This window comes from Salvelinus namaycush, chromosome 39 (genome assembly GCF_016432855.1).
Source record: "Salvelinus namaycush isolate Seneca chromosome 39, SaNama_1.0, whole genome shotgun sequence".
NCBI lineage: Eukaryota > Metazoa > Chordata > Actinopteri > Salmoniformes > Salmonidae > Salvelinus > Salvelinus namaycush.
This window is the reverse complement of record NC_052345.1, coordinates 6,208,935-6,225,751: the sequence shown is the minus strand read 5'-3', so window position 1 is coordinate 6,225,751 and position 16,817 is coordinate 6,208,935. Positions and strand designations below refer to the sequence as shown.

At 42.8% G+C, this 16,817-nt stretch overlaps 1 protein-coding gene across 4 annotated transcripts in view; it reads left to right on the top strand.

Annotated features, from left to right (window-relative positions):
* Positions 1–16,817, top strand: part of LOC120032856 (nuclear factor 1-like) — a 59,964-nt gene that overhangs the window by 4,515 nt on the left and 38,632 nt on the right. For 3 of the 4 annotated variants that reach the window (XM_038979066.1, XM_038979062.1, XM_038979067.1), the window contains exon 2: positions 10,599–10,682. In XM_038979066.1, the coding sequence (XP_038834994.1) occupies positions 10,599–10,682 (84 nt within the window). Of the gene's footprint in view, positions 1–10,598; positions 10,683–13,649; positions 13,772–16,817 lie in introns of those variants that run through there. The other variant, XM_038979063.1, reaches the window with a different exon arrangement.

The window sequence follows — 16,817 nt, the reverse complement described above, 5'->3', positions numbered from 1 at the left end:
TGAGTTGGCAAGGGGGCGTAAACCTCGACATCACATCATCACCATGACATTTGACTGATTTGAATATCTGGATTCTATTTCTATGGGCTCACCGTGTGTTACCGTTATATGCCCCATTGAAACGTGTGTTACCATTATATGCCCCATTGAAACGCTTGTGTTTTGTAATCTAATGCGTTGTGGTAAACTCTCCCTGTGTTAGAGCTCAGAAGCAAATTACTCCCCACGATCAGCCTATTGTGGGAAACAATGAGGTTATTGTAACCAGGAGGAACATTATTGTTGAGTGCACATACCACAGTGTGGTTTCACTAGTAAGTTACCACAGTGTGGTTTTACGTTGTTAGAGAGTGTGGTTTCACTAGTAAGTTACCACAGTGTGGTTTCACGTTGTTAGAGAGTGTGGTTTCACTAGTAAGTTACCACAGTGTGGTTTCACGTTGTTAGAGAGTGTGGTTTCACTAGTAAGTTACCACAGTGTGGTTTCACGTTGTTAGAGAGTGTGGTTTCACTAGTAAGTTACCACAGTGTGGTTTCACGTTGTTAGATAGTGTGGTTTCACTAGTAAGTTACCACAGTGTGGTTTCACGTTGTTAGAGAGTGTGGTTTCACTAGTAAGTTACCACAGTGTGGTTTCACGTTGTTAGAGAGTGTGGTTTCACTAGTAAGTTACCACAGTGTGGTTTCACGTTGTTAGAGAGTGTGGTTTCACTAGTAAGTTACCACAGTGTGGTTTCACGTTGTTAGAGAGTGTGGTTTCACTAGTAAGTTACCACAGTGTGGTTTCACGTTGTTAGAGAGTGTGGTTTCACTAGTAAGTTACCACAGTGTGGTTTCACGTTGTTAGAGAGTGTGGTTTCACTAGTAAGTTACCACAGTGTGGTTTCACGTTGTTAGAGAGTGTGGTTTCACTAGTAAGTTACCACAGTGTGGTTTCACGTTGTTAGAGAGTGTGGTTTCACTAGTAAGTTACCACAGTGTGGTTTCACGTTGTTAGAGAGTGTGGTTTCACTAGTAAGTTACCACAGTGTGGTTTCACGTTGTTAGAGAGTGTGGTTTCACTAGTAAGTTACCACAGTGTGGTTTCACGTTGTTAGAGAGTGTGGTTTCACTAGTAAGTTACCACAGTGTGGTTTCACGTTGTTAGAGAGTGTGGTTTCACTAGTAAGTTACCACAGTGTGGTTTCACGTTGTTAGAGAGTGTGGTTTCACTAGTAAGTTACCACAGTGTGGTTTCACGTTGTTAGAGAGTGTGGTTTCACTAGTAAGTTACCACAGTGTGGTTTCACGTTGTTAGAGAGTGTGGTTTCACTAGTAAGTTACCACAGTGTGGTTTCACGTTGTTAGAGAGTGTGGTTTCACTAGTAAGTTACCACAGTGTGGTTTCACGTTGTTAGAGAGTGTGGTTTCACTAGTAAGTTACCACAGTGTGGTTTCACGTTGTTAGAGAGTGTGGTTTCACTAGTAAGTTACCACAGTGTGGTTTCACGTTGTTAGAGAGTGTGGTTTCACTAGTAAGTTACCACAGTGTGGTTTCACGTTGTTAGAGAGTGTGGTTTCACTAGTAAGTTACCACAGTGTGGTTTCACGTTGTTAGAGAGTGTGGTTTCACTAGTAAGTTACCACAGTGTGGTTTCACGTTGTTAGAGAGTGTGGTTTCACTAGTAAGTTACCACAGTGTGGTTTCACGTTGTTAGAGAGTGTGGTTTCACTAGTAAGTTACCACAGTGTGGTTTCACGTTGTTAGAGAGTGTGGTTTCACTAGTAAGTTACCACAGTGTGGTTTCACGTTGTTAGAGAGTGTGGTTTCACTAGTAAGTTACCACAGTGTGGTTTCACGTTGTTAGAGAGTGTGGTTTCACTAGTAAGTTACCACAGTGTGGTTTCACGTTGTTAGAGAGTGTGGTTTCACTAGTAAGTTACCACAGTGTGGTTTCACGTTGTTGTAGAGTGTGGTTTCACTAGTAAGTTACCACAGTGTGGTTTCACGTTGTTAGAGAGTGTGGTTTCACTAGTAAGTTACCACAGTGTGGTTTCACGTTGTTAGAGAGTGTGGTTTCACTAGTAAGTTACCACTGTGTGGATTCACGTTGTTAGAGAGTGTGGTTTCACTAGTAAGTTACCACAGTGTGGTTTCACGTTGTTAGAGAGTGTGGTTTCACTAGTAAGAGTATCTTGGTAAAGAAAGACCTGTAGGGACAGAGTTAATGTGTTACATACATTAATACCACCCTTCTACTGTGTAACTAAATATATAGTGTTGGCCTATAGGGATCTCCCTCACTACTGTGTAACTAGGTATATAGTGTTGGCCTATAGGGATCTCCCACACTACTGTGTAACTAAATATATAGTGTTGGCCTATAGGGATCTCCCTCACTACTGTGTAACTAAATATATAGTGTTGGCCTATAGGATCTCCCTCACTACTGTGTAACTAGGTGTATAGTGTTGGCCTATAGGGATCTCCCTCACTACTGTGTAACTAAATATATAGTGTTGGCCTATAGGATCTCCCTCACTACTGTGTAACTAGGTGTATAGTGTTGGTCTATAGGGATCTCCCTCACTACTGTGTAACTAGGTGTATAGTGTTGGCCTATAGGGATCTCCCTCACTACTGTGTAACTAGGTGTATAGTGTTGGCCTATAGGGATCTCCCTCACTACTGTGTAACTAAATATATAGTGTTGGCCTATAGGGATCTCCCTCACTACTGTGTAACTAAATATATAGTGTTGGCCTATAGGGATCTCCCTCAATACATGGTGCTGGAGATATAGTATATTGGGTGGGTTATGCAGGGTTTTGTTCCAGCCCACTTACACACCTGTGCTGGGCTGAAGTTGGAGACATGTGAAGGGAACAAGGACAGAAAGAAAGGAACAGCTTCCTGGGATGAAACACAGCTACAATATATCTTTATTGATACAATACAGCCTGGTATAAATACAATATATATTTATTGATACAATACAGCCTGGTATAAATACAATATATATTTATTGATACAATACAGCCTGGTATAAATACAATATATCTGTATTGATACAATACAGTCCTGGTATAAATACAATATATATTTACTGATACAATACAGTCCTGGTATAAATACAATATATATTTACTGATACAATACAGCCCTGGTATAGATACAATATATCTTTATTGATACAATATAGCCCTGGTATAGATACAATATATCTGTATTGATACAATACAGCCCTGGTATAAATACAATATATCTTTATTGATACAATACAGTCCTGGTATAAATACAATATATATTTACTGATACAATACAGCCCTGGTATAGAGACAATATATCTTTATTGATACAATACAGCCCTGGTATAGAGACAATATATCTTTATTGATACAATACAGCCCTGGTATAAATACAATTTATCTTTATTCAATACAATACAGCCCTGGTATAAATACAATGTCTTTATTGATACAATACAGCCCTGGTATAAATACAATATATCTGTATTGATACAATACAGCCCTGGTATAGATACAATATATCTTTATTGATACAATACAGCCTGGTATAAATACAATATATCTTTATTGCTACAATACAGCCTGGTATAAATACAATATATCTTTATTGCTACAATACAGCCCTGGTATAAATACAATATATCTGTATTGATACAATACAGCCTGGTATAAATACAATATATCTTTATTGCTACAATACAGCCTGGTATAAATACAATATATCTTTATTGCTACAATACAGCCCTGGTATAAATACAATATATCTGTATTGATACAATACAGCCCTGGTATAGATACAATATATCTTTATTGATACTATAGAGCCCCACATTAGAGGTGTCATAATACCCATTAAACTTAGCGGTCAAACAGGGAAATGGTTCCAATCCTTTTCCCACCATAAATTTTTCCCATAAGAGACTTTATAAACACTTAAAATAAGGGCTGTATTTTGTGTAGACTTACCCTGGCGTGACATTTTGATAACCATGTAAATCTCTCTCAGACAAGGTGACTTTTATCAATATATTCGTCTCTATTTACTCTCAGATTAGAAAATGCTAATTAGCATCAAAGTCGACATCAAGGAAAACTACCAATCCCTGCAAGCTCCTGCACATCATCTCTAGGTGACACCTTTGCTAACAGTTACTGTGTCAATTTAAAACTTGCACAAGACAATTCACAGAATTGCCCATTTAAAGAAATGTAGCCAGGTTTTATGGCTATTATGACTCATACTGTGGTACTCGATACAGACCTAGTATAAATACAATGCATCTTTATTGATACAATACAGCCCTGTGCTAGAAGTTAGCTATTTGTTCCGTGGTGACGTTTCCCCTAGGGACAAATCTAGGATCAGCTTTCCCCCCAATCCTAACCTTAACCATTAGTGGTGGAGACGCTAAACTGATCTAAGATCAGCGTCTAGGCCGGGGGAACTTCACCCTACACCTAGCTACCTGTCTTGTCTAATATTTGTCACCATGCCAGGTTTATAGTGCGTCTCTGGGGCGTGGTGGTGTACAGTAAGTCTGTCCTGCTGCCATGCAGTTCTGTATGAACTTGTTCACCCTGTCCTGTCTGCCTTGAACTCTTAGTATGTGAGGGATTTTTTACCCTATGTCTGTCAGTCAGTTAGTCAGGGTAATTGCTGGCCTGGGCCTGGGCTCCATTGTCAATGCTTTATTCATTCAGCCACCCACATACTGTCAGTCACCCACACCACTCACACTGGTTATGGGTAACGGTACTTGTCGTGGCCACACAACACACATCCACGTATGCACACACACACACACACACACACACACACACACACACACACACACACACACACACACACACACACACACACACACACACACACACACACACACACACACACACACACACACACACACACACACACACACACATAGCTATGTCTTACTATACTTGTGTGGACCAACAATTGATTCCCATTCAAAACGTTAACCTTATCCCCTAAACCTAACCTAACCTTAACTCCTAACCCTAATTCTTACTCAAACCCTAATCCTAACCCACATTTTTTTTTACAAGTGACGACTGGCAAAATGTCGTCACTTCTCAGAAATGTAGGTGGTTTACTATTCTTTTGAGGACTTCTGGTACTCACAAGTATAGTAAACGTGTACACACACACACACACATAATGAATTGACACGAAAGTGAAGTCAGATATTTTCTAAAGGAGTTTCTACACACCTACAGAATGGGTGTACTACATATTGCTCTAACCACAGTTTACTGTTGTGTAAACCTGCTATGCTATTAAGCAGAAAACAACATTCAGCACCACTCTGTCTTGGCTTCAACATCTGAACCCATTAAACTAATGTTAAACCCCCTAAAAGTGAACTGAAATAATTAGCACAGGCCCCATATCCATTCCAGAACCACACACACACACACACACACACACACAACCAATACTCACCCCCTCCTCCCTCCTCTTTCTCTGTTTTTCTTTTGTCCTCATCCCTCCCTCCTCCTCCCTTCCTCCCTCCTCCTCCTCCTCCCTCCTCCTCCCTTCATCCCTCCTCCTCCCTTACTCCCACCTCCTCCCTTCCTCCCTCCTCCCTTCCTCTCTCTCCTCCTCCCTTCCTCTCTCTTCTCCTCCTCCCTTCCTCTCTCTCCTCCTCCCTTCCTCTCTCTTCTCCTCCTCCTCCCTCCTCCTCCCTTCATCCCTCCTCCTCCCTTACTCCCACCTCCTCCCTTCCTCCCTCCTGCCTTCCTCCCTCCTCCTCCCTTCCTCCCTCCTCCTCCTCCCTTCCTCCCTCCTCCTCCCTTCCTCCCACCTCCTCCCTTCCTCCCTCCTGGCTTCCTCCCTCCTCCTCCCTTACTCCCACCTCCTCCCTTCCTCCCTCCTGCCTTCCTCCCTTCCTCCCTCCTTTTCCCTCCTCCTCCTCCCTCCTCCTCCTCCTCCCTCCTCCTCCCTTACTCCCTCACTCCCTCCTCCTCCCTACCTCCCTCCTCACCCCCCTGACATAGCGGTGTGAAAAATCATTTTTTTTCAACGTTTTCTCCCTGAGGTGGCTCTGGCAGGGATTCACATGCCTTTCATACACTACCCCCCCCCCCCCCCCCCCCCCCCCCCACACACACACACACACACACTGGAACAGACCGGTTTCGGCCCAGCCTTTGATGTGCTTGCCATCTCATGCAGGTTGGCTTCCTTGGTTTATTGGTGTCTGTGCATACGGCTGTGTGTGTGTGTGTGTGTGTGTGTGTGTGTGTGTGTGTGTGTGTGTGTGTGTGTGTGTGTGTGTGTGTGTGTGTGTGTGTGTGTGTGTGTGTGTGTGTGTGTGTGTGTATGTGTGTGTATGTGTGCGTGCGTGCGAGCGTGTGTGTGTGTGCGCGCGCGTATGGCTCTGTGTGTGTTTATTTGGCATCAGCATATCCCGGCCACCAAATTCATAATAATAAATAAAAACAATAATTCTGATAATAATTACTGGTTGTAAAAGAGAGAAACTGACAACGGTTGGATAGTTGTGATGATTGTTCTGCAGCCAGAATAACTGGTTTGGGAGAGCAGCATGAACTATCAGGTGTGGTGTGTACTGTGCTGGGCAGCATGTGTGTGAACATGGAAGAGGATGTGTGGGTTTGTGGCTGTGTGTGCATGGGCACGTGTGTGTGTGTGTGTGTGTGTGTGTGTGTGGCCATTTGTGTAATTACTGATAAGGTTCCAATAATTCACTTTTAAACTGAACTATCTGAGGATCAATCCCAAGGCTCAATGGAGGTGTGTGTGTGAGAGAGAGAGTGTGTGTGTGTGTGTGTGTGTGTGAGAGAGAGAGAGAGTGTGTGTGTGTGTGTGTGTGTGTGTGTGTGTGTGTGTGTGTGTGTGTGTGTGTGTGTGTGTGTGTGTGTGTGTGTGTGTGTGTGTGTGTGTGTGTGTGTGTGTGTGTGTGTGTGTGTGTGTGTGTGTGTGTGTGTGTGTGTGTGTGTGAGAGAGAGATTGTGTGTGTGTGATTGGTGTGTGTGATTGTGGTTATTAGTGTGTTCCAGTACAGGTTTTTGGAGATCTCACCTCCAGTTGGGCCATATGGTCCACAATACATCCCCACAAAGAATCTCTCTTTTGTCAGTTATACCAAGCCGGATTGCGATTTATTTAACCAATTGGATCTTCCCACAAAAGCATCCATCCTATATCCGTCTCACGTACGTCTTTGATATCAGATGGTTAAAAAAAATGTCTCAATTAACACATTTGCATTGGGTTGGTGTTGGTGATCCACTTCCAAACAGGTCAGAGACTCTGTTTACGTCCCAAGAGGCACCCTGTTCACTTTATAGTGCACTACATGTGACCGGGGTCCATAGGGGTCCTGGTCAGAAGAAGTGCACCTTAAAGGGTGTAGGGTTCCATTTGGGATGAGGCCTCCGTTTCCAACGCCTTGGTCTCTTCCCTCTAAAATGTTAATTAGCCTGTGCTTTGAGATATTTCCGCTCAGGGCTGGCCATATGGACCAAGCATATGTTCTGTATATACAGTACAATATATCATTCATACATGGCTCAGGGATGAACATTGATAAGAGGAGATACATTTGGGACAGAACTGAAGGGGGGTTGGTTCAGTACAAAGGGAGACAGTATATTGTGGGGTCTGTGTTGTCCCTCCCTTAACAGGTGGAGAGAGACAGTATATTGTGGGGTCTGTGTTGTCCCTCCCTTAACAGGTGGAGAGCATGGTATTGCTTCACCTTTATTCTACTGTGTAATGACGAGGTTTACATGCGTTCCCCAATAGAAGGACGAGAAAGGTTTTCCTGTTGCGATCATTCAGCCATCCTTCAATATCCTTATTCTGTAACTGGGCTTTCTCCATCCAACTGCAGAACACCATCTTTCACCAGGCCTGGTAGCATCCTCACACACACACACACACACACACACACACACACATGCAAACACACACACACACAACAGTAAACGAGCCAGCAGCCAATTGGACCAGCCCATGTGCCCAGTGCCAACACGTAGCATTTTGGGTCCGGGCTTAGCCAATCAGAACAACTGACACTGTCTCTGCCCGGGACGTCCAATCACAGAGGGCCTGTGCACCTGGTGATGCATTAGGGGCCGGTTACAGTGTTAACAGTGGGCTTCAGCTCAGACAGTCAGACCCCCAGACACACACACACACACACACACACACACACACACACACACACACACACACACACACACACAGACACACACAAACACACACACACACACAGGTGCCGTGGCTAAGGTCCATGAGGAGCACAGGCCAATAAGACCTGCTATCTAACACGTGTCCTGGCACTGGACTGGGTGGCAGCATCCCTTTCCCATCATGCATTGTGTTATCAGTTATCAGCCTCTCCCTCCTTCTCCCTCTCCTTCTTATCCCAGCTCAGTGTTCTCCGCTCTCACTCCCTCTCCCTCTCTCTCCCCCTCTCTCTCAACAATGAGAACAGTGTGCCCACATTAAAAACGAGGGCCTCACCGTAAAAATAAGTTTATGTGCTAATAAAGATGATTAGAAATCACACAAGCCGCAAGAAATAAAAAAAAACATTGTGGGCACAGATTATACCTCCAAAAAATGTAAGTAGGAGAGAATATTTACATGTTAGTAGACGGTCTTATGCAGAGGAACTTACAGGCACAATTAGGGTTAAGTGCCTTGCTCAAGGGCACATCGAAATATTTTTTTACCTAGTTGGCTCGGGGATTGGAACCAGCAACCTTTCGTTTACTGGCCCAACTGGTAGGCTACCTGCCGCCTAGCAAGAAGGAGAGAGAGAGAGTGGGATAGAGAGAGGAATGGAGAGAGGGAAAGGCGAGAGAAGGAGAGAGAGAGAGTGGGATAGAGAGAGGAATGGAGAGAGGGAAAGGCGAGAGAAGGAGAGAGAGCGTTCATTCCGAGTGGAGGGATATGAATAGCCTTTGTTTTCACCACAACTCAGGGTTGTGTGGTCTGCCAACGTCTGGCTCTTATTATGGGCTTTGTGTCGGCACTGCAAGTGGTGCGCACGTGTGTGTGTGTGTGTGTGTGTGTGTGTGTGTGTGTGTGTGTGTGTGTGTGTGTGTGTGTGTGTGTGTGTGTGTGTGTGTGTGTGTGTGTGTGTGTGTGTGTGTGTGTGTGTGGTGTCAGAGGGCATGTACAAATGCATATATGTGTTAGTGATTATGTTTGCACTCGTGTGCTTATATTATATAAATATAATCTCAGTCTACCAGGTAGGCTTTTTCTGTGGATATATACAAGGAGGGGGGTGGGGGTGGCGGCCAGGTTGGCAACAATGTGTGTGTTTCTTTCTCCTGGTCTATCCGGGAAAGTTGTGAAATTGAAATAGGATTTCACAGAACTGTGCAGCTAGCTACCTGGCTGTGGGATTTGGGCTCCAGCTTAACTAAGTGGAGTGGAGTGGGTTAGCCTGATCCAATCAACCACAGCAGAACTGGAAGGAAATGGAGCTGTATCTCACACACACATACTGGAGCACAGACACAACACACACACACACACACACACACACACACACACACACACACACACACACACACACACACACACACACACACACACACACACGCAACAGGCCCTTGCCAGAGCCTTCCCTTCCTTTAGAATACAAATTAAGCTTCTCTGAATACAGAATAGTTAGTACACTTCCCCTCTGAATACAGAATAGTTAGTACACTTCCCCTCTGAATACAGACTAGTTAGTACACGTCCCCTCTGAATACAGACTACTTATTACACTTCCCCTCTGAATACAGACTAGTTTGTGCACTTCCCCTCTGAATACAGACTAGTTAGTACACGTCCCCTCTGAATACAGACTAGTTTGTGCACGTCCCCTCTGAATACAGACTAGTTAGTACATGTCCCCTCTGAATACAGACTAGTTAGTACACTTACCAGACAGAAGATATATCAGCCTCCATCCAAGATGTAGACAGGATGTATTGAAACTTGACTTGAATTATTTGCATGCAAACTGTCATTTCCGTGTGGGAATTGGAAATTAATACAGGTGTAGTTTTCTTTTCTATTGAAGAAAGCAACAATCTCTAGTCTTGTCTTGGGGGTCTATGGGGTAACATTCAAATGTAAACAAATTGCAGGACGGAGTTTGGGAACCCTGTTGTAGGGGATCATATTAAAATGTAATCAAAGCTCTGATCGGTGCCAACCTCATGGTGAGCAAGGTGGACAATAGAGTAATGAACTGCCTGTTCATAATCCTTCTGTGGTTGTTCTTTAATTGTTTCTTGTGTTCTGTATGTTCATTTGTTAATCTATAATCAAAATGGGAGAAAAGAAATATGTGAGGAACAGAATGTTTCAGTAGTAAAACAGAAAGGCGTTCTCTATAGTACCAAATCCTGGAACAGGAGCTGCTTTTCCCAGAATTATTCAGACTGCTTAACGATAAGGCTTAAACTACTTGTAATGTCATTCACTAGTACACCACTGCAATTTAGGCCTTCAAATGTGATGTGTGTGTTGTTATGTTGTGTTATGTATATAAATCCAATCAACAATGAATGAATGAATTATTGCGTTTCAGGCCACTGACACGTACCTGGTGAATGAAGACCCTTCCAGAGGCCCCGGGATGCCCGAGTGTTTCCTCGTGTCTGATTCCTACAGGGTACGTACACACACACACACACACACACACACACACACACACACACACACACACACACACACACACACACACACACACACACACACACACACACACACACACACACACACACACACACACACACACACACACACACACACACACTATATCTCCCTACTACCTGTTACCTTCACTACAACTGCCACTATAGGTTTTTCTTTACCAGGGCCCAGAATATATATATTTATCAAAATATTAATGAATATTTATCCAAATATAAATATATCAAAATATGTCAGGTCATTCCATGTTATGGCCATTGCATCATGGAGTGAAAACGTCCACAACATGTTCAGCATTCAAAATATATAATGCACATATTCATATTTCATTTATACACATATCCTACTTACTATTCACAGTACTGTACACTGTTTTCCCTTCTGTTACTTCTTTACTTTGAGTCTGAGCCTTGTATATTCACATGTACATACCTGGGACTATTCTACATGTCTACATGTGTAATGTCTCTGCACAGTAACAGAGACATTACTGTTTTTGTCCTCGCTACATCCCCTCTGCTTTTCTTTCTGAAGGTCTCTGACTCCAGACACCTGTCTGGCACATTGAGCGTGCTAATGATTTAATCAATATGCTACATCACTTTCCAGTATGTAATAGCCAAGCCACAGGCGATGGTAAACAGCAAGTATGCATACTGCCGTACTCCTTCAGTGTGTAGAAAGAAGAAACGGCAAGGCCCTAACACACACACACACCAACCGCGAGGCCCTAACACACACACACACCAACCGTGAGGCCCTAAATATCGTTAGATGACATATGGTTTTCCCATGTGCTTTTTAATGGCAGATTTAGCCTGTGGGTTTGGGAGTTTGAGGTAACTTACTAACGGTGAAAATGGGTTGTTTGATGCATGGGAGTTTGTGTTTATGTCTGTGTGTGTGTGTGGGAGTTTGCATTGTGGGGAGAATGGAATCAGAATTCAGAATTCCCTTCGTTTTGGGGCTCTAGAACTCCTGGGTTGTTAGTGGTTGTGGTGAGAGGGTCTGTTAAGACAACAACCTGTGATGAATACAGAGATGGCTTGCGTCCCAAATGGCAACCTATCCCCTACACAGTGAACTACTTTTGTCCAGAACGCTATGGGCCCTGGTCTAAAGTAGTGCACTATATAGGGAATAGGGTGTCATTTGGGTCACCGCCAGAGAGGGGGATTGAGACAGCCAAGGAGAGAGAGAAAGAGTGAGAGCCAGAGAGAGAGAGGAATAGGGAGCCAGGGAGAGAGATGGAGAGGGAGAGATGGAGAGCAAGAGAGAGCGAGAGAGAGAGAGACAGAGAGAGGGAGAGAGCCAGAGCACAAAGACTAGGAGTTGTTGGGCCTGTGCCGCAGGGTGTGGTGAGGAGAGGGGGATTTGGAATTGGATCCCCCTCTTTCTGATTTCCCCTCACTTTTTCTCTCTCTGATTCTCTCAATCTTTATTTCTGTCTCTTCTGCTCTCTTTAATTGGCCACAGTGTGGTGTAGCATAGTGTGTGTAGGTGTGTGTGTGTATGAATGCGTGCGTGCATATGTGCATGTTCTCTGTAGGGGCTGCATAGCATTCCTAATGCACAGTGCTGCATGGGGCTGAGGTCTTGTAAATCTACTGGGCTTCAACGGCTCCCAAACACACACACACACACACACACACACACACACACACACACACACACACACACACACACACACACACACACACACACACACACACACACACATACAAATTGAACACATTCTCCTATCTCACCTCAAGGGTGAATTGGCGGGATGCAGGAGAAGCAGTGTAATTGACAGTGTGTGTGTGTGCATCATATTCGCTCCCTGCAGCTATACATACAGAACGTGAGGTTGACCCGAGATGATCAACCAGCTGAACATGGACCAGGGTGTTTAAGGATAAGCCAGTCAGTCAGCCACCCAGCCAGTCATTGATTAAAAACAGAACTATGTTCTCTTCAGACAACACAAGTCCAATTGTGGCTGACTCTTAAACAGTCTTTCTATTAGCCTGTAGATGACTATAACAGAAGGCTGGGGTTAAAGAGGTTTGGTGTTCTGTAGTTAGGTCCCCTTATACATATATACAGTAATAGGATATTTCACTGATGCTTTTATACAAAGTGACTTACAGATGTAGGATCTTAATTTGATCACTCTTTTGTTCCTGATAATTTTGTATTGTGACAATATAGGTCGAATTAAGATCTTACATCTGTACATACATATAACCACTACCAGAATAAAAAATGGTAGGCTTACGTAATGTTCAGTGGCTCTGGTAGTTGTGAGATGGGCAGTTTGTAAGTGCTGGCCACCCCTGTTTGATTGGAGTGGTGCTGTCTATACCCTATTGTTCGAGTGGCTACACTTTATATTACTATGTGTGTGAGAAAGATGTTCAAATGCCTGTCACACACACACACACACACACACACACACACACACACACACACACACACACACACACACACACACACACACACACACACACACACACACACACACACTCAAATGCACTAATAATGGGTAATGTGCATGACTATGATGAGTGAGGGACCCTGTAATTTGACCAACCTGTCTTTAACAGCCAGTGAAATACCAATTGACAACTTTAAAACATGATGGCAAGTAAGGACTTGGCAGTTGGCACGATCAGGGTTAGTAGCTGTTTCAACGTTATAATTGCGGTCAATGTTGGTTGATGTTTTAAGTTTTATTTTTTCTCTATCCAACTCCAACATGATCACATCTTTATAAAGCGTGACGATTTACATCTGAATATTTGATAGGGACATGGAGGGAGAGAGAAGGGGGGAGTGTGTGTCAGAAAGAGTTCACAAACTTTCCCCCAAAGTTTGTGTAGGCTTTCACTTTCAGCTCTCGAGGCGGGGTTAGTGGTACGGCATAGAGTGAGCGCGAGGGGCACAGCGGAGCGTTTTGCAATGCAGTACCGCATGCAGCGGACTTCCAACTTCTACCCAACTTGAATAAGATTCCACTTTATGAACTCTAAAATAACCATGTACTCCCCTTACTGCTTGACACAGGTAAAAACTCTACTTTTCTTTGGTATCCTGTCTCCACTTTAGCTCTCCGGATGTTGTTGGTTTTTAATGTTGTCGTTGTCCATGTACGGTGCCGCTTGTCAATAATTTGGTTTTAGGGACCTTTTCGCTATCCGCTCGTTTCAGATGGTGTGTTCGGCTTCTCTCCGCTCTCTGTCCCTCTTCCCCTTTGATGGCATCTCTCCAACAGGCTTTCTTGTGCGTTTCATTACACATGGTTAGAAGAGAAAATGGCGCTTCTCCTGAATCTATTTTATATCAAAAGGAGGGGAGAGAAGAGCTCAGGAGGGAATGGGGCTCGCGCTATGTCTACATTGGTCGCCTGTTATGCTGTCCTATAGCTGTTTAAAAACACAACAATTACACAACAATATCATCTATGTAAAAAGAACCAGCGTTGAATGTATTAGTTGTGGAGTGCTTTTCCGTGGAAATTAACGATCTTTCTAACTTTGTTGCGATAGTTGTGGTGGCTATGGAGGTGTTTGAGCGACTGTCACTGTGCTTGTCATTCAACCCACACGACAGCTGTAGCCGGGCTCTCAGCTTTAGGCTTCTGTTCTGTTGTCACATGAAAATGCCCGTATAGAGTTAGTTGAAATATAGTTTTACATTTCCAATCGATAAATGTAGTTTTTAGGTTGATAATGATAGAAGGAAAGGTGTATTATTTCGGAGGACGGCGGGGAATGCATGCCCGTTTTCCCTCAATATTGGATTGTGTTGAGGTCACAATTGTAGCACGTATACTTGTAGATTCCGTGTATGTAATCGAGTATGGGGAATGTTATCGGCCTGTAGTTTTCTTTAATTTGACACACAACTGAAGCAACCTCACAGGCCTAGACAATGAAGGGAGAAATATGCCATTTAACTATGAGGACTTTATAGACCTTTGACAACTGACTGTGTAGGCCAGATGAGTACATTTGTAAAGGTTGCTTGTTTTATTTTAGTTGATATTTACTTGTTTAACGAGAAACCTTTACGTCAGAATACGGGTGAATACATAGGCCTACATGAGGGAGGTTGGTTTTGATGTTCCTTTTGGGGTTATTGTGGACGGCAAAGGCAAGACATTAAATGGCAATGCCGTTGTGCGTAAATTTAAGGTGGTATTTATTAATATAGGCCTAACATTGAGGCCTTTCCCTCCGTTGGTTTGGAATTCAGATATGTGTTGACAGTGGTTGGAGAATAAAGTATTGTAGGCTACATTTAACAATTATATACTGATACAACATGTAGTATTTTAGAAATAAAAAATATGGCACACAAGGAAGCGATTTTGGATCATATGCTTGGCTAATGTGTTTATGCATTTGAAACAGTTTTGTTGCTGACAAGTCATTGCATTATATGAAGGCCTATTTATCTAAATGGAAATTACTAATCTGAGTGACTGTTTGATTTATTTCAGATGAAAATCTTAAAATTAGGTCACAGTGCAATTTACTGGCCCGTTTTACTGGAATCAGTTTCGTAGCCTCATGACAGCAGGCCTATGCTGCTTATATGCATATGAAATAACAACAGAACAAATATTATTTTATTAATTTACTTAAAAAAACATGCAAACTTTGATTAAGAATTTGGATGTGTATATTTGGACTTCACTGTAGCCGTCTGAGAAAAACTTTGAGCGCTCACGGAGCGGTGCGAATTTCACCTTCAACTGAGAAGTGCAGGGCAGGACCGGCAGGACCGAACTTGTTTGCCCCTTGAAGCTCGACGGAAGTAGCTTACAGACAGACAGTAGGCCTATTATACACTTAGATTTGAATATTGCCTTAAATGTCACAATCTCAGCACTCGTTTCACTCTTTTCCTTTGTCTGGTGGTCCCATAGGCAGTAAACTGTAGGGCGACCTCTTCTAAACATGCATGACTATTATAACGTTGATTTATTTTTATTTTTTTCAGTGTGCGTCTTGATATTCTATTTTGTTTAGTCTTTTACCACTATTATTGTATGCCTAACTATAGCCTATATAGCCGTGCAGTGGGCCTATAGGTCACGGAGCCTTAGCTCTTTTCTCAGTATAGCCTATATGCCATACTTGTGGTTGAGGTTGAATTGTACATTTTTTAATTGCATCTCTGACTTAATTTTAATAGGATAATTCACGCAATGAATATTATTTTACCAACACGCAAGTGCTTACACGCATAAAAGTCCAGATTCCAGACGCGGCCTTCTCAGCTTTGCAAGTGTTTTTCGAAGTCCCATGAATTAATGAATGCCCTTCGTTATTTTAATTGGACTTAATAGCCTACTTTAACCATACAATTGGATGTGTTGTTGTCGCTGTAATTTCTATTCACTTTCTGTAACAAGTGTTCAGTTTTTGAATTAGGCCTAAGGAACAGTAACCGCATGTTTGGCTGGAGAGAAATATAGGCCCTCTCTGTCAGCTCTTTGTAGTAGACACAGTCAAATCACAGCTTCCACTGTGGAAGAAATGTCGGTCTTAAAGAAACGTATTTCTTATACAAAATCATAAACAGCATTAATTATTTCTTTAAAGATAGATATTGTCGTATGGGTCAGCTGGGGTCAATGTAATTTAGCTTGTAAGAGTTCAGACTTGGCATTATTTAATTTGTTTATGTTTTATTTGCCTATACATTTATTCAGGGCACTTCTTTCAAAAACTTCATATTTAGTTAAGATATATTTCCAAGCCAAGTGCATATGGGGTTGAGCTCCGCGCGCACCATGTTTCTCTTTCTTTCCATTAATTAAAATTAATTGGCTACAGATCCGCCGACATGAGCCGAGCAGCGCGGCGAGCGCGTGCATGCTGCCAATATGCGCGTACATGCTGCCCATATGCGCAATACATATTGATCTTGTTAAGCTTCTGTGAGCTGATTTGTTTTCCTCGCGACTTATAGATTTTTCACCAGTAATTGATTTGTCAGCGTTATAATGATCTGATTTAATTTAAGTCTAGTAGGATATTCAGTATTTGCATTATAAAAAGGCAGTCAAAGTTGCTTGGCCTCAAGACATTATGCAGATTAT